This window comes from Mugil cephalus, chromosome 2, assembly GCF_022458985.1.
Source record: "Mugil cephalus isolate CIBA_MC_2020 chromosome 2, CIBA_Mcephalus_1.1, whole genome shotgun sequence".
NCBI lineage: Eukaryota > Metazoa > Chordata > Actinopteri > Mugiliformes > Mugilidae > Mugil > Mugil cephalus.
In genome coordinates this window covers 17,015,503-17,042,064 of record NC_061771.1, presented here as the reverse complement: position 1 = coordinate 17,042,064, position 26,562 = coordinate 17,015,503, and the positions used below count along the sequence as shown (strand labels likewise).

The window sequence follows — 26,562 nt, the reverse complement described above, 5'->3', positions numbered from 1 at the left end:
ACGCTTTGAACTTTGAAGGGTGGCATGAAAAAAGCTTCAGAACAAATAGTATATTTGATTAAATTTATTGTTTAGATCCGATTATGGAGTTCTGTAACAGTGTCATAGATAACTGTTTGGACCCCAGAGAGCACTGGGATTCCACACATTTAACATCTATCAGACTCATAATTTCACAGTTAAGTAGATATTAAACCAGAGACATGTTTGTGGGCTTGTCTGACTTGATTAATGTGTCTGACCAGCTGCCCTAAGATTCTGAGTCTGATACACTCCTCCCTCCACCCCAGCTCCTCCGTCTCATCCAACGTGAGGAGCCAAATGCCAAACTAGAGGCTTCAAAACATTAGGCCCCAAGAACCAGTGGGTGACAAAGTTCATCTTTTCCACTAAATCACTGTTCATATCTGTTCATAATGAGCTGCTCTTATTCTTATACAGGCTATCTGCACAAGAATTTTTTTTTAATAAGTATTACCTGGCGGAAAATGAGATCCACTGATTTCCTCTTTTACATGTTGTTCGCTCCCTTTCTGTTTCTCTTGTTTTGGTTGTTTTTGTTGTATTTTTTTTTTGTTTTTTACCACCACCCCTCACCCACGTCAGTCTTACCTGTCGCCCCACAACACTCAGTGCTTCTCCCGGCCCTCTGTGGGGGTTTAGCATGTGTTAACATGACAGATTGAGCCCCAGTGGGAACCTTAATTGCATCATTTCATGGATGCGAATCAGTGCTGTGGTCCGGGAGAGTAAACAAGCTCTGAATCCAGGAGCTAGAAAGAGAGGGAAAGGAGAGGGAAGGGGAGAGGAGGAGTGAAGGAATGAAGAAACGCTGGCGAGGAGGACGAGCAGTAGGTGTAGTGGACCAGGAAATGGAGAGGAATGGGATGTAGACACAGACAGCAGACGAAGACTGGCGACAAAACAAATCAAAGTAGATGTCTAAAAAAAAAAAAAACTAAAATCAACAGCCTTCATAAACCCAAACCTCCTCCAAGGTGGTCACAACGCCGGGTTTGTTTTGATTAACGGAGAGCATAGTGAGGGAAGAGGAAAGGCAGCCAGGGTGGAAAGCGTGTCTTCATTAGTAAGTGATCAGCGACGAGGAATGTGAGATTTCAGCTGCCTCTGTCGTGAGTTTCGGCAGTAGTACTCACCGAGTCAGCCTAGAGTAAACACATGAGATCACCACGCAGACAGGGGTGTGACAAAACCACGCACACAACCGGAGAACACAGGCTAAAGCGTGCACACACAGAAAATAATGCAGCTACAAACACTGACACAACCGTCCCAGATGTTTACACTGTCCAGATCCTTGCATCGGTTGGCTGAGACCCGGAGGGGCCACAGCTGAAACTCGCAAGAGACCGAGTCTTGTTGTGGGCAAGCGTTAATGTACAAGATTAATCAAAAGTCAGCTGAGGAGCCTTCCCCACGACGAGACATCATGACTTGGTATGTTAACACATGACATCAAACTCGGCTAAATGTATAACACACTAAACATTTAACAGGGGTTTCCATGGCTTTGTGGCACTGTGGTCAAGTGTTTGAGTATGGTGAGATGTCAGTGGAAACACTTATTCATGCTGCGGGGAACTCTTGAAGGGACGCCACAGGCGGAGCGAAGCGTCGTGTCATGTGTGGGCACGGGTGGTATCAGAAAAATGAAATCATCTGAGTCATGGTGCCTAATGATGGACTATGATGTGGCTTTGATAAGCGAAGAAAACGTGACAAAAAAAATTAAAAAAAATTAAAAATGACTTTTTTTTTGCATAAGTAAATAAACAAACCCCGGTGGTCTATTTAAAACAATCTAGCAGATTTATTCGAATGTCCCAACACACATATTTATATTACATGTATAAAACCTTGAATGAGGAATGAGGGCATTAAATATTTCCCAGCGACTTCTGGGTTTTTCGAGGGACTCTCTAGAATTATGAGGGTTTTTCCACCGTGCTGGCAGAGTATGTTTTACCTCCACACGCAGTTTGTGCCATAAACTTTACGTCCATGGGGAGCTCGGTGTTCATTTACTGCATATGTTCACTGGTTTCTCCTGGTTACAGTCACTGCACAAATAGATAGTGTTAGCATTTCTGCTGCTAAACACCACTAAATCAGAAACGCTAGTCCTTTATGACTATCCCAAAGTCTTAGTCAAACCAACATGTTAACATTTAAAAATGAGTAAAACACAGTAATAACACTGGAAAGTAAAAAGAAAAAAAAACATATTAAGGTATGGACAAACCAAACCGACTAAACGCTAGTTTGAGTTTCCTCATCTTGTCCGTTTCTGGGCCCCCAAAACTCACAAAGACTACAGCCACTGGTCAGCTGACACATGTCTGCATCTGCAACTCTCCACACCAGGAGGTGGCGGTAGTCTGTACACGTCAACCAGAAATCGAGCTGGGAGGCTAGGAACAACTAGGAGAGCAACAAGTTATGTAACACCAACTGATGTAAGCTTCTTATTTCTTAAACAACCACATGGAAAGACACATTCTGCGGTGGTGGAAAAGATGTTAGTCTGTTTGAGAAGGGTCAAATCATCGGCATGCATCAAGCAGAGAAAACTAATGAGAGTGAAGCAGAAACTACTAAAATTGGGTTAAGAAATGCCCGACGTCTGATTGATTGTGATCAGTGATCATTTAAACGTTTGGTGAAATCAAATTAAAGAAAAAAAAAGGACAAGAACATTACATCTACAGGCACAATGTGAATGGAACTCGAGGGATTGGGACTGAACAGCTGTGTAGCCTAAAGAAAACCACTAACCAGTGAGACTAACCAGGAAAAAAGGCTTCAGTTTGCTAGGGAGCAATGGAAGGAGGTCATGTGGTCTGATGAGTCCAAATTTACCCTGTTCCGGAGTGATGGGGCATCAGGGTGAGATGGATCCATCATGTCTGGTGTCTAGTGTACCAGTCTGTGGGGGCAGTGCTATGATCTGGGGTTGCTGCAGTTGCTCAGGTCCAGGTTCAGCAACATTATGACCAAAGAATGAAGTCAGCTGACAACCTGAATATACTGAATAACCAGGTTATTACTTTAATGGAGTTTTTTCTTCCCTGATGACACGGGCACATCCAAGATGACAATGGCAGGAGGTGATTCAGGGCCACCGCAGAATCCAGATCTGAACCTCACAGAGAATCTTTGGGATGTGCTGGAGAAGACTTTGAGCAGTGGTGAGACTCTCCCATCATCAATACAACATCTTGGTGAAAAATTAATGCAACAGTGGATGGAAATAAATCTTGTGAAGCTTCTTATCGACACATTGCTGTAATCAAAGCTAAAGGTGGTCCAAAGAAATATTAGAGAGTGACATTGTGTTTGGGCGAGGCAGTGGTTTATCCATTCTAGGCAATAAGCTTGATGTGAAACTATCTATAAAATTGTTCCAGTGAGATAAAGATCTATGTCTGCGAGCCCTATGAACGTTGATGTTTTATTTAACTCCTTTACTAAAAAGGGAACGGGAAAACTACTGGCAGCACATTAAAAACTGAATAACTTGGACGTAAGCATATATGTATAAAAAGAAGAAACAAGTACAGCTGCACTTGTAGTTGTTGTTCACTGTCATGCAAGCAGATTCTTTAGTTCTAAAAGAACAGAAAGGAAAAGTTTCTACTTTCTACTTGGATGAAAGATCATCAAGAAAACTACAAGTCCAGCTGGTGATTTTTTTTTTTTGGACAGGTGTCACACTGTGGCCTGGATGCCTGAATTGGATATATATTGGATGTAAAACTACTGTAACTACTACTACTCTATATCTACTACTATAATATAACCGTAACATATTACGGCACAGAATACAAAAAGATTTTCTAAACAGTGGAACTTTTAACTATACAGTGAACAGTTAAAACAACTCTGTAGGATAACTGTAAATACAAAATCTGCCTATGCAATCAATGAATGCTGCATCACCTGGGGTCCACCCAGTAGTAGCATCTGTTGTGGGACTGTAGATGATGTGTACAATGGACAGTGTCAATTTTTGGGGGCAGTTGGGGAAGAGGAAGAGCCTTTAGGGGAACTTACCCCAGGTGATGCTCTGCCAGCTCAAAGACAACACAGGTTAATACACAGCGGTGCACGGCGCAGGTACTGTATGTTAAATCTCATCAATGCCTAACCTCAGATTTACTCCTCGTGCAACACAGAAAAACAAGTCGGTGCACTTTATATTGAGTTGTCCACCCTGTTCTAGAAAAGGGAAAAAAACAACAAAAAAACATGACGTGTCTCTTTTTAATCACTGGGCTATTGTTTTCCTCCTCTGCAGGCCTCCTCCTGTTACCCTATAAGTATTGCTTGTGCTGACTCTTTCAGTCATGTATACAGTATTATAGCATGCACTTCCAGCCATCTCAGTCCTACAAATATTTGGTATACAGGCTCCTCATGTTTATTCAAAGTACTGGGTTACACTGTTTGGGAAAGATAGCCAGACAAGGGCCCTTGGGGAAGGAAAAAGAAAACTATTCCCAATGAAAAGTAATGATTCATGCCACAGATAGTGTATAAACTAAAATATATGCTGGACCTCGCAGCACTATTGGACAGTTCCACTTCATGCAATTTTGATTGGATCTGAACATTGCATAGACAAGTTAGTATCGCATTACTCTAAATATGGCAGCGTGTGCACTTCTGTGTGTGCGTGTGTGTGCGAGTGAGACCAGAGTGAGGTGGGTGGTCTCCGCTCACTTATCATTATACAACACAAAAGCCTCATCGGTATTTTGAGAAGGAAATTAATATTGCCATCAGCGGCGGCTCTTGCGTGTGTGCCTCCACGCAGGGAACTAGTCTGCGCACTTCCGAAAAAACAAGAGTGGAGAATTTCCACTTCAGACCAGGAATTTCCAGCACCGAGCTTTTGAGCGATGGCGTGACGCTGCTGCGTGACGACACAGCAGCTCATCACGCTCCTCGCTGTCAACCCCCGCAGGTAACTTTTCCATTTAAAGCAGGGGTGAAGGGGGAGTCACTGGCTCTGGTTTAAATAAGAATATTATCACTCACGTGACACGTTTTATTTATTTTTGAATGGAAATGTTGCAGCTGACTTCTTATACATTTGATGACCCGTACTGACAGATTGAGATTAAGATTAAGAAAGAGGCTGAATAGTTCCCAAAAGTTAAAATTAAAAGTAGTTTGTACTCAGTCATATTCTGTATATTGAGAGTAGCAACAGAGACAGAAGGGAAACCTAGCAAGGGAAAGCAAAACCAAAACAAATACATATAATAATGTAATAATAATAATAATACAAAGTGTGCAGTAATAAACTACATAGATCATAGTTAAAATATTGACAAAATAGAGTCACATTTTATATATGTATATGCTGTAACTTATAAGAGCAAGTAAAATGAACATGTCCAAAGTTTAGTATAAAGGTCAATATACTGAATGTTTCTGGGATCCCTAAGGGGAACACCAAAGATTAGAAGCGTGGGTGTGACGACATCCCTGCTCCCAAAATTAAATATGCTCACGTTAAATAAGATCAAATAAAATGCTTAGTGTACAGTAAAAGGTTAAATACTTGTAGGGTACTGCAGGACCTAGACGTTGTAACCTACGCATGTAGCCTACGTCGATGCGAGACACTTATACCTGTGCACTCATCAGTCTGGGTCAGTCTGTGAAAACTCCACCAAACACTGGTCAGCGCTGTGTCTCATTGTGCGTTGGGTTCATTTTTGTTTCTACTTCCTGCAATAATGGCGACTGAAACTTCTGTCGAAATTTCGCAGAAGACGAGACAAACAAATGTTTGTAACGCTGAACCTCCTCAGTTTAGTTTTCCTCTCTGTTTTCTGTTTCTGTATTAATCCAAAACTATTGATGGGAAATACTAAAGAAGAAACACGCTGCTACAAAGCGAACCAATCACAGCTCTTGCCCTGTGCGTCGCCATGGTGACACCTCTGCGCAACTAACATCATTGTTTCATGGACAAAACATGTCTGAGAAATTTAAATGGTGTCTGAGTCAGCCTAACTTTACTTTTATTAAAACCTGAGAGCACACTTGGTCTGAACGTGTCATTTGTGACGTTTGTCAGATTAACATTAACACAGTGTAGTGTAACGGCTGCGTCTCTGGTCACATTTGAGATTTTTCTCTGTGTGAGCTGCAGGTGAATATGAAACGTTTTAATTGAGCTCTTTTTTTCAGGGAAATGATTTATACTGTAATTAGTATCAAATTACAAAGTTATCTCCTGTGAAAAGACACCGCACATCCAAAAACTGAGGAGACACATATTTCATACATGCTATAAATTTTAATAGACATATTGATATTTCTGAAGAGAAACAAAGTTATCCCTAGTTTTATTTACAATACAGGAATACAAAAAAAAAATGTCACATACAGTACAATGGTAAAAACAACATAGAGAACTTAAATAATTATTTTATTTGTGTAACTACTTAAATAATGAAAATGGTTATTCTATTCACACCACGCCGTCTCAGCAGCTACAATGCAACTTTCACATTAAGTGCTAAAAACAATTATAATTTTCCATTTTACAGCATGAATTCCATTTTGATTTATGAAGACCGGGCAGAGTTGATTTATTACAGCAAACACGAGCGAGTGACGAACAGTGAACACATCATTTACGGAAACTGAACTTCAATTGACCTCGAACCCGAAACACGTCAAAATAAAAGTAAAGCGGAGGAAGTAAAACTATATTCGTTTGTCTCCAAACACAACAAACTGGTGGTTCTGCCTCGTTTAATGGAATTGAAAATGGCACACGATCAAATGTAAAGCACTTAATAAGATTAGTTATTGGCTTCAAAGAATATGTGCATGCATGTACTGTAAATAGTCTGAAATCTGAACAGACACACACACACACTGACGTGGCTCCAGACAATCCCAGTCTGTGTTTAAGAGTCATTAGTGTTTTCAATTGACATTTTCTTCCTCAGGTTAATCTTCTCTCCACAGATAAGATCTGTCTCTTAGCGTTTTAGCTGCTTCCACAGTGACTTGGAGGCCCGACGCGATCTTAGATCATCTCTCAACGGAGACACTTTTCAGACAGTTGTAATGTAACCGCGCGTCAGAGGGAAGCGTTAGACGGACTACTGCTCCGAATTACTCTATGCAGGCACAGACATGCTTTTACACTGGGAAAAAAAAACAAAAGAACAAAAAAAACAAACAAGTAAAACAAAAATGTCCTCACGTGTCGCTCATAAAAGCTGCATATGTATAAGTACAACATGAAATGACGAGCTTAGTGTGAAACTGCTTTCTATAAACACCATATTCTCCCATATATTATTACGCTTAAAAAAATAAACCCTCCTCTATGATATCAATAGTAATGCTATAGATTTTTTTTGCTTTTTTTTTTTTTTTTGCAATGCTAAGTAGTACTTAGATAAGCTCTATTGGAAATATACATCACCATGCTACTGTATCTCTTCCCTTTGTAGTTGTGAATTTGGGTTTCACACACACCTGCCGCAGTGTGAATGTGAAACTACTCTCACTGCACCTCAAACGAATGCCTAACTTCATTTTGAATAATAAACTCCATGAAACAAAACATGAATACAGTGCACGGGAGCCAACCACTCCATTCAGATTGCATGAAACTGGCTTTGACAAAGTTCTCGCTCTGTTGTTACTACTTGTGTGTATTTAACAGTCCTCTGATGTGGATCCATTCTGTACACTGGTAGCAGGTCAGTGTTGCAAAACAAAGTACACAAACTGCATACTGCTTTAGCTTTTTACGACAATGTGCCCACAAACTAAATACAACATCATATGTGAGACGACTTTCGGGAGTCGGTGCCTTTAGAACAGAAAAACCCAAAGCACTGCGAACTCTTTGTGACCCATGACTCGTGTTGCTTCAGAAAAGTCTGTGTAAGCCGACATTTATTTTGCTGAGTACTGAGTGGACCATGAGCACAGAATCCTTAATGAACTCCTGAATAATCAACTGTCTCCACTGAAATGCCTCCAAGTCCATTTTGGGGGGTGGGGTGGGGGGGTGGGGGGGGTCTTAAGTAAGGCAACAGATAGCCCCCCTGAAAAGATCCAAAGCTGTGGGTTAGAATCAATGTCGGTTCCTGTGGAGTTCCTGTTCCTGTGGAGCCAGCTGTGTGTGCAGGCGTGGGTCAGAACAAGAGAGCAAAAAGTCTTAGTGGAACCTCCATAACTTGGTCGCGCTTGTTGATCAACTCACTGGCGTCTGCAGGTCTCTTTGAACTGTGAACACGGCTTGGATGCCAGGCCTGGTGCTCAAGAGCAAGTAGCTTATAGGTGAGAACAGGAAGAGCTTGGTTTGGTGATGTGGATCGGAAGCAGTCAGACGGGGGATCCTGTGTGTATCTGTGTGTGTGTGTGTGTGTGTATGTGTGTGACAGGGATTGAGAGGCCATACTAAAGACACCTTTGTTAAGAGTCTGCTGGTGGTGATAGGTAGATTTGTGTCAACTTGAGGATGGTGGTGGGGAGCAGCCCCCATCTGCGCACCCCTATACGATGTAGCTGGTCAGGTCTAGGAAGTACGAGGTCATGTCGATGATGTGGTCCAGGATCCCGTCTTTCTCCTGGTCGTTGGGCATGCCGCGCTCGCTCTTCTCGCACTGGGCGCCGGAGTAGCCGCTCTTACACAGGCACTTGTTAGGCTCCATGCACACTCCTCCGTTGCGGCAGGCTGGTTCACATTTGGCTGAGGTCATAAGGAGGGAAGAGACAACAACAGAGCGATCAAACATACAATAAAAAAAATAAAAAGCTGGAAAACAGTTTCGTCAAATGGGTTTTTAATGGTTTATGAGAAAAATTGCAGCCGGCCTACTTGCACGTTGTGCGTTCATAAACTTAATTTGGACATCTGGAGGGAAACAACACACGGATGTCGGCCCAGATGACAACCACTCTGTGTGAGTAGCGGATGTGGACTCACCAACTCTGCAGAAGGGTCCTTCCCAACCAGGGCTGCAGCAGCACTTGCCAGTGGGAGTGCAGTTTCCGTTCTTACAGTGTCTGGAACAGGCCGTCATCAGCAGCTCTGGTGGCTCCACCTGACGCTGGCACTCCTTCGGGGCGTGAGGCCTGCAACAGGTGTTAAAAAGGAGGGAGGAAAGTCAGCATGTGGAAGAGGCATTCGTTTGATATTATCACCTGTGTTTCCGTCAGTAAAGTCACATCGATGATAAATGAAGCTTTTTCAGGTTTTCTAATTCTAAAATTTGCTGCATGTCAGTTTTGTTGTCAAGGTTTCTAATATTGCAACAGAATAAACCATGATGAAAACTCCAGGCTCCTTTTTTTTTTTTAATTTTAAATGGAGTTACGTGCTGAGCTCATCCAAAAGAAAAGATACATGATACAATTAAGGATGCATTTCGTTTTGACTTGTCAAAGTAAAGCAAAGTGTGAGGTAAAAGTGAGTGGTTTTCACTGCGTTGTGCATCATGAGAACACGTCGTTTCAATTGTGTCTACTAATCAACGCTGCATTAGTTCAGCTGCTGTCGCAAATAAGGAAACTGGTACTATATACAAAACCGAGATGAGTTCTCGAGTGCACAGGTTGTTTGATTGGGCAAGTAATGGATGGTTTCCTTCTTGATATTGTGGCTTTTAGGAACACTGTGTTATATAAGTTTGTTTGTGTCTCACACACATCAGTTCTCATTTGCCATTTCACCACAGTTTCCACAAAGTTTTGTGCAGAATCCCCATGTAACCTTTTAAAAATGTTGTGTTAAACAAAAAGCAAAGACTAGACAAATACAAACAAAACAGTCATCCAGCTCCGACTGTCTGGGTTGTACCGTAATACTATACTGTGATTTGTGACAGAGCCGTAGAAACTATGTTCTATTTAAACACCCAGCACTTCATTTTGATGTACTGTGGTAGCAGAAGCTATTTATGGTTTTTGTATAACACAACAAAAAAGGCAAAAAATAAAATGTGCCATGTGCCCCGCGTATGATCTCAGATCAATTTGAGGGACGTCACCTTCTGCTGATATACAACCACCTTTAAAGTGACGCACAATAAGATGCAGATGTTAGCCTTTCCAGTGGTGTGTGTGGTCTTTTCCTTTCGCAGTGATTTGCCATTAATGTGTTGGTGTTCTCCTGTCTAATCTACTGTCTAAGATGGACGTAAACTGTACCGTGTCAAGTGTGTTTTTATTGCTCTCACTCTCCCTTCATTCTCTTGAATTCACTCAAAGCACCAATCAACACATAGGGCTCCCACAGATATAAACATGAAGTGGAAAATGCACACAGACACAAACACAAACATCTTCACACCATATGTGTCAAGATTGAACACCAATGAGACATATTGTGATCATTCCACATTAAGACAAACATCCAGACACGCACATCAGCAAATGGGCTGAAACTGAATTATTTCATATCACGCTCAACAAATCTGGAAATAATACAGTGAGTATGTAATCAAGTTTGAATGTGAAGCGTCTGTTACTCGCTGGCCCACACACACTTGTCAGTATGTGTGTTTGAGAGAGAAAGACAGGAAGAAATATAGATGTGTAAACATTTCTGTTGAACGGAGGTTATATGAAAAAAAAAAAAAAAAAAGAAAAAAGAAAAACACACATAGTGGGACAACCAGAACATGTGGACACACACTGAGACACAGGTAGCGTAACTGGACTCCTGTGCTGATGCTGTGGGCGACGCATGCAACGCTCAGTCCACAGGAGAACAGGCCTCATCAATCACAACACGAGATCAAATGGTCAATCAGCAACGGAAACCAGAACTAGATTAGACTTTAGGTCCCACAACCAACATTTTCTACAATGAAGCTGAAACCAACATTGTTTACATATTGTATTACATCCATGTGAGTAGCTGATTTGACCGTGAACTCACTCGTAGTTTTACTCCAGGGGCAAACTTTGATCAAGTTTCTCTCTATTTGTTTTATTTTTGGTTCGACTGTTCAGCTTTCACCCTCCAAAAAAATTAAAAAAAAACAGCCAGTTAGAGGATAACTAACTGTAATTTTTGAGGATCCTAATAGTTATTATTTGACTATGTAAGTGTTTATTTTCTGGTTTGAAACACTGTTCTGACAGATGCACTGATTGATGGCAGTGACAACACTGCGGTTGTGTGTGTGGTAAAGTTGCTTTTTAGAGGATGGAGGGCAGGGAGGGGTTGATTCCCATGCTCCCATCAGCACCCAACTCCAGACTCCATCCCTGCTGGCTTTTGTTGTTGCAGGCTGCATGTAGTTAAAAAAGAGCAAAGGAGGGAAGAAAATAGAAAGAGAAGGAGAGAGAGAAAGAGTAAGAGTCCCTGGAGAATTGGGGGGTCTGTAGCTAACACTGTTAATAGCAGGCAGGGGTCAGCAGCGCTACTAAACAGTCTGTACGACTGCCAGGGTGGCTGTGAAAACAGCACCTGCTGGTAGCGCCACTTGACAAAGGCAGCTGGGTCAACAGCCACTGTGGGAATTTATCAACTTTGGGAGGGGTGGTGTACGTGTGAGAGCGAGGGAGTGGGAGAAGGCTACCGTGCTCGCATACGGGTAAGATTCATGGATGGGCACAGAGAGAGGGAGACGAGCAGAACGGCTTCAGTCAGATAGTTATGTAAAGCACGGATGATGTCGCAATTAAAACAAAGATAAAGTGGAAAGCCAGCTTAGTTTGAGAGTGAAAAGACGGATGCAGGGGGAAAAAGACCTCCCTCTCCTCCTCTACATGAGCCAAACGTTAAGGCATACGTAGGAGGGTGGATGCTCCGTCTCAAATTCATTCCTGATCTCTTTGATGATTATGTTTGTCAGTGTGTATGCGTGTTTTAGCTTGTTAGCTCACAGGGCCCGTTTGATTGACACGAGGTATATGTGAGAAAAGGGCTGTGGAGTGGTGTACATTGTGCACCCTGACAATGGCTTAATCAAACGGCCCAGTGTGGTCTCTTTTGCTGTTTTGTCATCTGACTCTATTGTTTAGGGGCTCCTTTTGTAGCTTCATTCCTTGTTTTAATTGTGCAAGAAATTTACTGTGTATTGTAGGAGCCAGGCCTATTCAGTGGGACTGGCAAGCAGCTTTGTCAAGGGGAGGACCACAGCAGAGATGTAGGAAGATTTAGGAGGGATAGGAAAATAAAGAAAAGGGCTTTTTTCCTGCAACATGCTGGGAGCTAGCGTACCACACGCTCACACAGGATCACAGATGTGCGTGTGCGCGTGTACCCACCACCCACACGGTTTATATATCTATACAAATAACACGCAGAGAAGCACACATACAGATACATATATCCACAAACGAGAAGCCACCGTGTCCTTCCCCTGCTCATCCAGTGATTTGTGACTTCCATTGCTAATGCAGTTCATAAAGGAGGTCCCAGGACCCCATTTAAAGTTCGCTGTGTCTTTTTAAGGTCTCCGCTCACTGTAATTCAATCAGTCCAGCCTGCAGCTGACAAAACCTGAACATGTAAAAAGAAAAACTTCATAATAGTGCTTTCCCTTTTTCCTCCAAGCAAAGGGGCTGCCACAAACAGCCAGGCTGTATTTTATAGGAAGGGGTCTGGCTCTATATGTTAATTAAAGTTTTGCCAAGGAGTGAGGCAGATTTTATCCAACGAGGCTGGAGGGCGACATGGGCCTTTTGAATTATGACTTGATAGAGGCTGAAATTTATTCCGGTGTTTTGCCTCATTATAATATACATTTTAGAAAAATCCCTAAAAAAATTAGTTAGGGACATGAGTAGCTAAATCTGGCCATGATTACTGTAATATATGAGCAGAGCATCTGGAGGGCTACAGCTTTACTCCGTATGCTGAAGTCTCAGATAAAAAGCAAAATACAAAATAAAATAAATTATACGATTACGATACTTATATTTACATTGATATGTGCCTTGAGTTTCTCTTAGATCTTGTCTAAATGCTTTTTTGTGTCTTATGTAAAGCACGTGGCTGATTGGTCTACGCAACACATACAGTTCCCAGGTTAAGCCTTTAGGATGAGAGGGTGAAGAAAAGCTCTATGGTTGCATCTCATGCTCACCATACAGAAACTGTAACTGGAAATACTTCTATTCCACTGTTTTACCACAAACAAGCCTCTTCTTTCCTTCTTTCTTCCTCTCAAATACACCCTCACCACACACATTCAGCATGTTTCAAAATGCATGGTGGCCCATTTATTATTGGAGGGGTACTCCAACTGACAAACAAATACCTAGAAATGAAGTCATCTGGTCGGGACATGTTTACACAAACACTGCTGAGGGATTTTATAGCTGATGTTTCCTTGTAAGCCTTTACCGCTCTCCCCTAACAGTTCCTCTTTATCCCCCTCTATGTTCCCAAACACACAGTTGATCAAAACACACTACATGCTATCCTGCACCACAGAAACCACCATAGTCTAAAACAAACCTCTTTTTGAATAGGCTTTAGGGCCCATGCGTCCGCCTAGGGAGGAGAATCGAGGAGAAAAGATGGGAGGACCACCAGACTTGATAACGTGCTGAGGTCAGACACGTTAGCTACCCCATTTGCTCCCCCCTGTCATCCCCTCTCCGTCCTCCCTGTAACAAGATCCTAATAACGAAGCCAGAGTGTATTAGGAGTCAGGACTCTAACACCACAGGGTCCACACAGACTAAACAAGTCCAGTTGATGGTGGAAAGAATTGTTCTCCGGGAGAAATGCGTCCAGCAGCCATGCCAGAAAACATAAATACGGAGCAAGCCACCAGGGCCCCTTTGAAACATCTGGGGCGTAATTAATTGTGCTAACGCCTGGGTGGCACTGTCGTCACCCGCGAATAATCAGCTGCGGATATGTTTCTATTGTGATTCTGAGGCATGCACGTTCTCTTTCCGAGTCTGCTTCTCGTACTTTATCTGCCTTTCTCAATCAATTCTGACTGGATGTTGAATATACTGAACATACAAGAATAGTCCCAAATGAATAATATTTCTTAAATACATAGCCAGATATGACCCATTCACTGACTGACAAATTGGCCTAATCCTACAATATCTCACTGTTTCATCTTCCAGCAAAAGAGCAGAAAAGATAGGCAGAAGCGTCAGCAGGGGTTCGGCCTGAAATCTAATACGTGATTGGTTTGAATTACAAAGTCTGTTTATGTTTGAAGTGGTCTCTTTACTGCCAAGGTAATATATCAGACACAGCTTCTTATACATCCTGCCCTGTCTGCATATTTTCCCATCCTGAGTGACATGTACTTGGCTTTCCACGTACAGTTTATAGATCCATCATTATCAGAATTATTTCTAATACCGCTGTGCATATGGTAAGGATTATGACAAGCGCACACATTTGAATTATGAAGTTGCACTCACACGCATGTTCCCTCCACATTCCAGTAGTAAAATCCACTAATTAATCATTAGACTGTACAGAAACAGACTGGATTTAACCACTCAAAATAGTGTGTGCTGAACTGTTTTTAAACTTTATTCATAATAAAACCACATTATTATGAATAAAATACACACTGCGTGCTGTGTAAGGACTTGTGCATGTGTTTCTACTTTATACAAATCAAGTGAACAGGTGCATTAGGCAGAAAAGACCCCACTACACGCACTTCTTTTCATTAAGAGTTTGAAATGCGACTCACAAGTTACTGGCTACTAATTGTTTTTGCCAAGGCAAGCGGTTATGTGTTGACTTGTTTAAGATCACAGTGAAAAATGACTAGAGGGCCGTTGGATCTTCTAAGTCCCACCACAGAACAAAGACAGAAGGGAATTAGAGGTTTTGAGCTAGTTTGTCCCTCTGTAGTAGGACGTAATGAGGCATCACTTCCTTTCCGAACAGACCAAACACATACACCACCACAATATACAAAAACACTTCTTGATTGTACCTTTTGGGGTCCACCAGCTTGTAGAGTTTCCCGCTGTGTGACTGTGCCATACTTTTACTGCTTGCCAGTATGTAGACTTCGCCTGCAAAAGAGGAATGGAATCACATGGAAATGAAATCATTTGCGTTAAATACTTTTGATGCTCCAGCCTATTTGTATGATCCAATGAACAATCTTCCCACTAAATAATTAATTTTTGCCTTCCAATACAATAAAGACAGAGAAAAAGATGAGACGAGCAGACGGAAGAAGATGAAAGAAGAGGACATGAGGGGATGAAGAGGTTTTGCAATGTTGAAAAGCTTCTGCAATGTTGCACTTGCCAGAGGACTTTAAGAAAGAGTTTAATGGGACAATTGGATGCTCATGACTGAGAACCAGGCGGATAATTTAATGAGGAACAAGCCTGCAAGAAAATTCCATAAGGGGACAAATTGTAAACATGTGTCCGTGAGGCCCCTTCTTTGGGACCTAAGCCTGCTCCACCTCCCACAATTCTTGCACCGCTTGCAAATCATGATCAAATGCAGGAATCTTTAAATACCTCGTCAAATAATAACTCCAAGACCTGGCAATAACTGTGATCAAACATTTCTGACGGCTGTGTGAGTGATTCACATCATATGCTCATTTTAATCAGAAACACCACAGCTGACAGCTAATAATTCTGCGAGTGATAAAAATGTCTTGTATCGCATTAATCCGTTCACCTCAGTTCACCCTACGCATCTTACCTTACTTGTGCAGTGAGATATCTCACCAGCAGTGTAAAACATGTCCTTGTAGGTGGCCCAGTATAATAAGTAGGTCTTTGCTATGCTATGGAAATGGCAACAAACCCAGAAGGAAGTGTGTACGATTTCATAACCTCTTGGGAATGCGTGATAGAGGTACTGAAAGAACAGCATGACTTCAGTGTAGCTTTGAGTGCCTCTTCCTGTTCACTAGGTGTGTAATTTTCCCATACTTTCAATTGTGCACTGCCCTACACTCTCTGTTACAGTAAAAGATCCTAACCCCAGATTGGAAATTTCTATACTATAATTTAAATATAGGCATCATTGATAAAAATACAAGAAAATTACTCTAAGCAATGACTTTTGCATAGCTTAACATCCATCATATGAAGTCAAAAAGTCCTAAAATAGCTCTGAAAGTTCACATATCGCTGTCTCTCACGTGGATATCGGGAGAAAGACCAAAGCGCAGAAAGAAAAAAAGGGACAAAGAAAGCTAAACTGAATTTCTGAGTGGAGAGGATGTGTGTGGTTTTCTTATTAATTGACGTACTAACCGAGTTCGTCCTCTCCAAAGCCCAAGATGTGTCCAACAAGCACAGAGCCACAGGAGCCCGCTGAGCCCAAACACAGGGGTTTTTCCTGCCACTGTTCACCACTTGCTGATGTTGAAAATGTCGACTTCTGAAGGATCCGGAGGTTACTGAGGCAAACATAACACACAGTGTCAAAGTCACTTTCGTTGTATAGAATATTCTGCAAAAGACAGGAGAATTTCTCAGATTTACAAATTGCTGCGCAAATGTAAAATAAAATATAATTTAACTTGAGCTGTATGGGCCAAGTTACATTTGACTTCTGGAAACTTCCCATAACATGGTTCATTGACCCATCTTCCTTTTCCACCCCGTGTCCCACATGGTGTTATTTAAGACCTCTGCTTTTAGTTTCAAAACAAACATCATCCCGGAGCCTTCACTTAGCCACAACAATATGCCCCCAAATTGTAATGAGGCGCAGAATTAACCGACCACACATTGTTTTAACCACAGTGCCAACTCCTGATAGCGCGCCCCCCCAACACTATTTACTTCCTCTGTTTACTCAAGCGTCAGTGTTTGACATCAGCAAAGTAGGATGAATTACAAACCAAAGAAAAGTGTGAACAGCACAGGGCAGGATGTCTAATCTCCATTTACACTCAATGGGCCGTGCTGTAGCGGTGACAGTAACATAAAACTTGTTTTCCCCCACGTGGATGGAACTTGGTGTTTACATTGGCACATTCTGATGCAAGGGACACGATTTTCAGCATTAGAACAGAAAGAAGAGTTGTGTTGGCTCAGTGAGACATAAATCAACTGGACGTGACGCCAGGAGGATGAAGCCACTCTAACAATGTCAGGACACAGTTTCGAGAGGATGTTTGCAGAGACACAGTCAAGACACAACAGAAAACACATTTCAATGTTAAACCATGTTTTTTTTTCTACCTACCCATTTTTATCTCCAAACACATAATTGCCATAAAGTCGTCTCGACTGGCACCCCCTGTAGATGAACCCCCCCACAGGTGGTGCTCCTCCACTGGACTGCAGGTCATAGACAGAAGGCTCATTTTCTACACAGGGGCAAGGAGACATTGGTCTGATTTAAGTATTGCTAATCGACATATTGTCGGCCAGTCATCTGTAACACATTTTGTTTTGATGGATGATCAGTGAAAAGATTGAACACAGACAATCTATTTCCTCTCAGTGACAATAAAATGTATTCATCTTATTTACATAAGAGCTTACTGTGATTTACGCATGCATGCCTGCAGTGTTGTTTGTTTTAGAAACTTGACTGAATTTTTTTAACTAATCCGACATAATGGCTTTGTTGTCCATACTAAACTGAAGACAAAAGGAAGCGTGATCCAAAATGCAACGTGCTCATTTCCCAACTATGATCACTTTCATGTTTGGGTCACTGGCTAAATCTGGCCAGATGAGACGTGGATTGTGGCAATTATTTAACTCACCAGAGAATCCATGATTGTGGCAAAAAAAAAAAAACCCTGCCCAATGTAAAAGAAGCGTGCTACGCATTGTGAAGCCGCTGGTATTGTTGTTTTGTCAATGTGAGAAGGACGAGGCCCCTCTCAGCTGTGTTTTCAACAGCACTAAAACCATCATCTAGACAGTTATTGTTGTTGACGGCTTTAAATCTTACTTGTGGACACAGTCTTACATTTCCCAGGAAAATCTACACTCCACAAGGGGGGAATCTTTCTGGATTTTTACTTTTAACTTTCAATGTCTTTGCACTCAACCTGGTGTGTTTCTGAATTTGTTGCCAAAACACTGTGTTCTTACAAAATGAAAGACATTCATAAAAACAGATGTAGCTTTCAGAAGAATAAATATGAAAGGTTATCCAAGAGGCTAATGTATTTTCATTTCTTTCTCAAAACGTAATGCCATCAAACAAAACTCAGGCAAAGGTTGCATTCAGTAACTGTTATTGTAACGTTGCAAAATAATGAACTCCTTCCATATGTGAACAAAGAAAACATCAGAACATTTCTGGAAAAACTCATGGAAATCATAACTCACCATAATCCTTCCCCTTAGTAATTTCCAATATTCTTCCTGCTGATGTGTTTTTGCCACTGGCATCTGTACAGAGGATTAGGAGACTCCCATTGTCTGTCTGCAGTCGATCCACTGCACACCTACACCGTACACAATGTACAGGAATTAATGTATAAGATGTAACATCCTAACACAAAACAACTACAAGGTGGAAACACTTTTCCGAAACAGGTATAACAATAAATGCTGTTTAAAGATTGATGTTTCAGTGCGATGGCGTTCAAGTGTCCGATCCAGTGTTTCACTCACCTGCCTGGGTCATGTAATCCATGGGCAAATATTTCAGGTGGCTGGTTGGTGCTATTAAAGTAGGGATTATTCCGTGGTATGGAATAAGGTGACGTACAACTGTCTGTGTCCACGTCTACCCTTAGGACGGACCCTGTGAAATCACTGCATTCAAAAACACACAAAATACACCTTCACAATAGTAGGATGTTGTGACACACAATAGTATTCAGACTTTTGAAATTATGATTTTTGGCCTTTGATCTCACCTGAGTCCATCCATTTCCTCCATATCATCCAGCGTGATCATGCCATCTCCCAGGACGATGTGCAGCAGGCCATCGGGACCGAACAGCAGTTGACCCCCTAGGTGCTTCCTGTGGAGTTCGGCCACTTCCATTAAAACCCGGACTGTCCTGGTGTCCACCTGGTTCGGGTTTTTCCTGAACAAAGCAAAACAACCATTGTCACTGGGTTTCTATGATCTTCGTTCTGTCAAAACATTCTGCTTGCCACAACTGCAAAGTATATAATATTTTATAATGTGGCAATGTTTATATACATGCTTTCCAACATTCTCATGTACAGTAAATATTAAAAAAAATCTACACAAGTTTGGTCTTCCTTAGTGGCTTTAGGACAGTTGACACTGTATCTGGACTGGCTTTAAAGTCGCACAAGAAACGGAACATGATGTTTTGAAATATAAAACATAGGCCGTGATTTAGTAAACGAGTACACACTCAGATTGCCTCCAATCACTGTGAAAAATGTTACAAGTGAATGGATAATGGAAATGCTGACATGAAATACCAAACAAAATCCAACATGAGTTTAAATATTTAGTTGTCTGGAGACATTTGGTTTAAATCTGATGTATTTTCTCATTAACTCACTCATTAACAGTGGGCAGAGTCATAACACAAAGGCTTGAAAGCGTTTTTTAATTTTAAGCGCGAAGTGAGAATTTGGTTTCACAGTGTCAGCAGTAAATACGTCTTGACGTGCAATTTTTAAAAAGCACCTTGCCAAAGTTTTTAAAAACTCTCTTAAGCTACCATCATACACTAAATACGTAATTTAGTCAAACTGAGGACAACAAGCTGCAATCACTAGAGCCCACATGCCAAGACTATAATTAAAATTAGATAATTTAGTCAAACATACAACTGTGATTATGTAAATTAAAATGTAACACTTAAAGACGTTCGTGAGAAAAGATTGTTTCCTTAATCACGGGTCATTGTGAAGGGAGTGTGAGGCACTGACACGGGAAAAGTCGAAGCTATCATTGTTGTACATATTCAGCAAAACATTTGCTGAATGAAACTGTCTATTATTGTCTGCTGGAGGTTTGACCTTCATACCTAATCCTCATGTGACAACTATTCTTGTTTTGTTACCATGGTTTCTGGCAGAAATGTGTGATATAATCAACTGATCCAGGATTTTTTGTCAGCAACAAATTAATGTAAATGAAGAGAAGAAGAAGAAGAAAAGAAGACTGTCTGGAAGACATCTGCAATAACTGCAAATTGCCTTGTATTTATGTAATAGAAATACCTTAAAAAATGTTGATTGGCTTAGTAGATTTTGCATAAAGCACTGCAGGCTTAGTTTGTCCAGGAGTATACTGAGAGGCAGCTGAGGTTTTGACATGCTTTCAGACAGTGGTGAAAAGCCAGTGTAGATTTGGCACACACTTTTCCTATTACCTCGAAACGGTGTATTCAACTACACGGAGAATGTGGTCGTGTGGTCCGATGGCCCAGCGCTCTTGGTTGGTGGTGTAGGAGACGTAGAGCTTGCCATTCTTCTTGTAATTGGGGTGGAATGCCAGGCTTAGCAGGCCCCTTTCATCTCCACTCTGCAGTCAGATGAGAAACACAAAAGATCCAGGAGTTAATTATGTCCCTCTTTGGCTTCTGCTTGGCTGTGTGGGGCTGGAATCACCCCCCTCTGTCATCTTCATCATCACCAACATGCAGCCCCTGCACACCCCTCACATCACCTCCTTTAAAATCTTCAGCTTCTCTAATCTGCTCTTTCTTATACGTCCATCACATTCCCTTTGACTGGCCTGCTATTTTCCCTTTCTCTCTTTTTCTACCCTCCGTGGTTTCACTTCACACCTTCACCCACCTTCTTGAATATACCATTACCAACCATTATACAGCATTTGACTCTGTGCAGTGCTGCACCTTCTCAACAACCCCCTGCCTTTGCAGAGTCTTCTCTGCAGCCTGGCTATGTGCGCTTGTCCTCAGGGTCAGGGGCCCCTGTGACGCCCAGACCCTCCCGGTGGCCTCCATTGTGCAGTGATTTGTGTGTGTAATCTTTGGGGGATATCCGTGAATGCTACGCTGAGTGGCTGAAAGAATTTATTAGCTCACTCACAGTTCATAGAGAGCACAAAAGTGCAGAGTGCTTCAGTCCGTGCTTTTTGCTCCCGGTCCCCTCGCTCTTTACTGATTTACACAAAATCCATGCAAAATTTGAGGCTCAGAGGGAGGAGAGAGCAAGGACAGAGTAGAGTAAAAGAGGAAAAGAAGAAAACCTAAACAAGGAAGGAGCTGCCAACTCCCACTGTCTTGGCAACATGTTTAGAAAACATCTAAATTGCTTGTGTAATATGTAAACCTTTGTCTCACCCTGGAGGCAGCTACATCAGTTGTCACTACCCTGGTGGTCCTCCCATCATAGTTAGCTGTAATAATCAGCTATAGCATTTCATTCCCTAGGCAAGGCAAGCCAGGTCGGCCCTTTTTAATGTTGCACTCTCCCTCACTATTTCATCCTGACAAAAGAATGAAAAGAATTCTTCATTCAGCTTAGGTGTGAAGAACATTTATAAAGTGGTCTCTGTGTGAGTGTATCCCTCCAAAGTAGTTGACTCTTTTACTTGCGCTAAGAAAAATGGGGATGAGGGGGTGGGGAGATATTTTACTACAAATAACAATAAAAGGCAATAGAACAACTACCTATGCTAAAAAAAAATAAATCCAAAAAAAATCTTTGCTTTACAGTGGCAGGCACTTTATAGGTGTAGTCTCGGTCACGGGCCAAGAAACACACATTGTAAATTGGTGTACTAGATCGCCTAGTTCTGTTTGGACAGCATTAGGCCCAGCCCAGTCAAACACAGCATTGACAAAGGCCACATGCGAATGTGAAAGAGATTACTTTTTTGCAAAGGAATGTACTCTAAGTACCAACGAGCAACAACAGAGACCTACAAAATAAGCCACAGGTGGTCAAACAATCTGAATATAAGGTGAAATATTGTGAAAGTTGACAAATAAATCTCAACCCCAAAAGGCAGAGTTCCTCCGCAAAAAGTTACGAGTGCTACTAAATGTCAGATCATTGAAGTCAAATAAAAGCAGAGTTATGTGGGAATGGACGCAGCACACTGTGCAGGTGGATGTTAGTTGGATCAAAGGTCACTGTCCTTTGCCAAAGAAATTCAAAAAGTTTTATCTTCGCAACTAGAAATACTACAGACTCACCTTGAAACCATGGACCAATATGTTAGATTTGGAAAGGCAGTGACCCACTTCCCCAAAATAAACACCATAGGGAGTGGGTCAAAGACCATGATGCCAAAGAGGGACCACCAAGATACACATTGGTTAAATGGGGTGAAATATTAGCTCCCTTGCTAATGAGTAGCTCCTTCAGCAGCAGGCGAACAGTGGAGCTGGCACCAGAGCCATAAGAAACAAACACTACATCAGTGAGTCTTTCAGTGCAAAGCCAATCCAGGGAGATAGCTTGATTAAAAAAAGACATAGTGCCAACCCGAGACTCCTGAGCATTGATCACGGTAAAATTTCTGCCAAAGCTGCAGTTGGTAAGATATTCTTGGCACGGCTCAAAAAATAACACACTGTACAAACAAGCTCATTTAGAGAACGTACAACCTGCAGGTTTCACATTTTGTCCCTGTAAAGTAAATCTTCTGCGGTTTTGGGGTCTGTAATATGGTTATAAAGGCTGTACTCAGATTTAGCAGGTTCGTTCTACCTCGTGTCATGGCGTCTTTCATCTACTACCAGCATCTGTGCACATATTAGACTGCATGTGTGCATAAAGCTGAGGGACGAACACTGCGCCTGCTTCTTAAAGCTCCCTGATTGTTATGGTGACATACAGTAATTTCTTAACAGATGTTAAATGCTTGACTTCTCCAAACTTCTACAAATGTATATGCTGCGTCAACGTAAACCACATTTTTCCCTTGAACAGCTTAAGTCTTTTTTATGACTGCCATCACTCTTCCTCAGCCAGGCAGGGGGTTCTGATTGAATCTCTCACGAGGTATTATCTCTTCATTTTTCACAAACACCTGCCGCTGCATTCCTCTTTTCCATCCAGTTCTTTTCTCTGGGGTTCAGACCTTGGCTCTGTCAGACTCCTGGCGTCGTTCCACAGAAAGTTGGGAATATGAGGTGCAAGGATCAGGAGCGGTTGTTATCTCACATCTCACGGTGCATTATATGGAACGCTGACCCTGTCTGAGCGGCAGCGAGAGTGACAAACATAACACTACCATTTTCAATTCTGTAGAGGCAGCTGTTCTTGAGCCCTAATGACACATGTGTTGGCTCATGCATTGTTATCCTGAACTTTTTGATCCTTCGTCAGAGGCTCGTGGGCATTCCTCTACCAAAAGACATTCCACATGAGTTGACTAAAGCAAAACAATGTCTACACCCTTCACTCAAACACTACCTAAAACATATAAGTTTACACCTCCCTCATACACAGACAACACACACACACACACACATCCCGTCTAGTATTCTGTTCATTTGTCTTGTGCAATCAGAATCACGCTGTCAAATCTCAACGGAAACTCCTTCACTACAACACAGCAACGCATGAGCCTTCCCACCTACCAAGAACAAGATATAATCCATCATCCGAGCCATAAAGTTATAACATGATTTTTCTACCTGCTACATTATATAAGCACTTCAGCTTTCACTAGCAGGTATCTTACTGCCTAAGTGAGATCAACATGTGTCTGAATCGAGCCCTGCTTCTTGGCAGAGTAAATAGTGAAGAGGAGTACGGCCACTTATTTTACTCCGGCAGGCCTGAGCTTCTGACAGCAGGGACAGAAAGAATAACATGCTGTGACTTATTTGTTTGAACAGTGAAATATTTTATAGAGGCCCACTCACCCCTATTACACAGGCTAATTGATGTGAGTAGACTGTCAGCCCTAGGGGGCTGCTCACAGATGTCTTCATCCATAAACCACTGCCACTATCACGCATGCTTCTCTCAAGTATCTTTTCTAAAGTTGCACAGCGCAAGATGCTGTCACGGTTTCAAGCTGAAGCTTAGATACATGTAAATAAAAGAGTGTTGTTTTTGGTTGTCTATGAACATAACTAACTTGAGAGAAACTCTGAATGGACACAATTTATGTTATGTATGGTACATAATGTATGGTTCAACAATTTGTGTCCAATAAAACATCAAAAGAGATGGAGATTTACCCAACTTTGCTTTTGTAATACTGGGATGTAGAATTGACTGCCTAAACACGTCCTGAAATTTCTAGGACAAGACGTCCTACTGAGCTACATACAGAACAGAAATTTGTAGAGCATGAACGTGTTGTCACCAGAACCGTATGACATTAAGAAGCAATCACTTGGATGTGTCTGTGAACGTTCTCAGTCATCCAGGTCATGGTTATCCACAAAGCGTTTAAAAAAAGGCAACCAGACTTGTAGAGTTTTGAGAAGACGTTTCGCCGCTCATCTGAGTAAATCCTTCAGTTCTAAGAGGCTGGTGGGAAGTTGAGGTTTAAATAGGAAACTCTGTGGGTAAACCCCGTCAGAAACTTGCTTGAAGCAGAAGCTTCATTAAAATGTCTGAACAATACTAAAAAAAACAATAATCAGAATAAAAAAAATGTAATCTTCGTATGAGTTTGTGTACTGAACAAATAAATTGGTTACTGAATCATTACTGGGTCCAGTAAGAATAATCAAAAGAACATTTGCCAAAGCTGAACACTGTGCAGACAGTGGGTACTGTCGGTAATGTGTCTGAGAGTGGATGTGTGGGGGTGGGCTGCAGATAGAATTTCAGGAGAACACCCACAGCGCAGGTAGAAGCCCACACCACCACAGCACAGTATTGTTTCTATACAGCTTGGCTTAATTGGCACCAAGGGGATCCATGGAAGGAGGGGGATAGAAGAGCAAGAGGAAACACAGAACATTACAATCAAAGCATGTGCATGGGGCTGATGATAAACTTGTTATCTTCCCTGTCTCCTGGGTTCCTCTCTCTGTATAAAGGCAGCTTCATCCTGTTGATGCTGCCAGTAAACACCTTAGCCCTCCCCTGGTCCTGTCAACATCACAGAATAGGACTCTTGGGGCCTGCAGGGGATGAGCCACATCTAATTGTCATAATGTTCACTATATCCACAACCAGTTTGGATTGAATTATGATAAGAGAGCTGAGAAGAGCCAGGAGAGCATCCTGCAGGGGGTAGCTGCATATTGAAATGCTGTGCTCCGTTTGACTCCTTGTAAGCAAAGGGTCTTGACAGTGGAAGAGACATGCGTGATAGATAAACTTCCTGTCTGGGAGTGTGCCCCCCCAAACATCCCAGCTATCCCATCTCCTCGGACAATCGGAGATCCAGTAAGGATTATGGGTGAATAAGGTATAAGATATTACCCCGAAGATTAAAATGTCTGTAAAGTGTTTCTAATGGACATATCTATTGGACAGGTCACACAACTCAATGACACGACAGATCTAGCAATTACCAAAAATCTAGTCTAGGATCAAATTATATAAATAAAAAAAGATAATTTATGTGGGCATTTCTTTCTTTTCTTTTTTTTTTTACGCTTTGACACAGAACTACACAGAAGAAGATCACATGTTTACTTGCCCTCCGACATCCCAATATCTATCGCACTCCCTCTTCTGGCAAGAAGACCTTTACAATTGTGGGTGGTCAGACAGGGAGGCAAATGCTACATAAGTGCTAATTTATATCAGAAACACAGGCTCCTCTGTATCATGTTAGGAAAAGAAAACGATAAAGAGTATGATAACAGTTACATCACATCAATGCATCTCTGTTGAAATATAACAAGGTTGTACTTTACCATCGTTCCAATATCATCTGATGTCATGTCAGTTATTGTTGGGTAAATATTACAGCATTTATATTAGTAATCTAATATTATCACTATGTATTACAACCCCAACAGGAACAATATGGGAGACATTAAAAAAGTCATTAACAATTTTTGGGAGAATTAACAGAAAAGTAGCATTTTGGACAATGTGTGCAGTATGTGTACAGTTAATTAGTGCATAACAGCGTCACATTTGATGAATGACTGCTTATTTGGTCTAATTATATAATTGAATACTAATAGTGAGCAGGCACCACTTTCCAGGGATTTATGTTGGCTGGAGAAATTCCTAACACGTTTACATAGGTGCAAATATTTTTGCGTTGAAACCATGTGCTCTCTCACATTACTTCCTTCCTTACTCCAGAAGGAAAACTATTTCATACTAACAGCCAAGTTGCCTTCCTTTTCTCTATCTTGTTTACATCTGTGCTCAAATTACAGCCACATTAACAAATTACCGCTTCAATTCCTTCGACACAGTTAGAAAGGCAGACTCATTCCTACCTTCAGGCCGCTCTGCACCAGCTTGTGGATGTCCAAGAAGGGTTCCTTGATTAGCTCGAGGTCATGGTTGAGTATCCTGACAATTCCCTCCCTCTCCAGGACAAAGAGCCGCTGGGAACCATCACCACAGTGCACCACAGCCACCGGCTGCCTCAGACCACTCAACACCTCCTGGGCGCAGTAGCAGTTGTGTTTGGGTCTCCTGGGTAACAAGGAAGAAACAAAATGTCAGAGAATGATGTTGGTGGTATATAATCCAGTTATTAGGTAGAAGGGGCATGGGAGACTTTAAGATAGTAAGATAAGGAAGGAATCCTTG

At 41.7% G+C, this 26,562-nt stretch overlaps 1 protein-coding gene across 2 annotated transcripts in view; it reads right to left on the bottom strand.

The window, feature by feature from the left end:
• Window positions 1–6,314: 6,314 nt before the first annotated feature.
• LOC125004320 (hedgehog interacting protein) overlaps window positions 6,315–26,562 on the bottom strand; it is a 31,018-nt gene continuing 10,770 nt past the window's right edge. For both annotated transcript variants that reach the window (XM_047578838.1, XM_047578840.1), the window contains exons 4-13: window positions 26,244–26,445; window positions 20,268–20,419; window positions 18,822–18,995; window positions 18,574–18,717; window positions 18,286–18,404; window positions 17,183–17,306; window positions 16,243–16,388; window positions 14,949–15,030; window positions 8,996–9,144; window positions 6,315–8,758 (exon numbers count right to left, since the gene is read on the bottom strand). In XM_047578838.1, coding sequence (XP_047434794.1) covers window positions 8,562–8,758; window positions 8,996–9,144; window positions 14,949–15,030; window positions 16,243–16,388; window positions 17,183–17,306; window positions 18,286–18,404; window positions 18,574–18,717; window positions 18,822–18,995; window positions 20,268–20,419; window positions 26,244–26,445 — 1,489 coding nt within the window. In that variant the 3' untranslated portion in view covers window positions 6,315–8,561. The remainder of the gene's footprint in view (window positions 8,759–8,995; window positions 9,145–14,948; window positions 15,031–16,242; window positions 16,389–17,182; window positions 17,307–18,285; window positions 18,405–18,573; window positions 18,718–18,821; window positions 18,996–20,267; window positions 20,420–26,243; window positions 26,446–26,562) is intronic.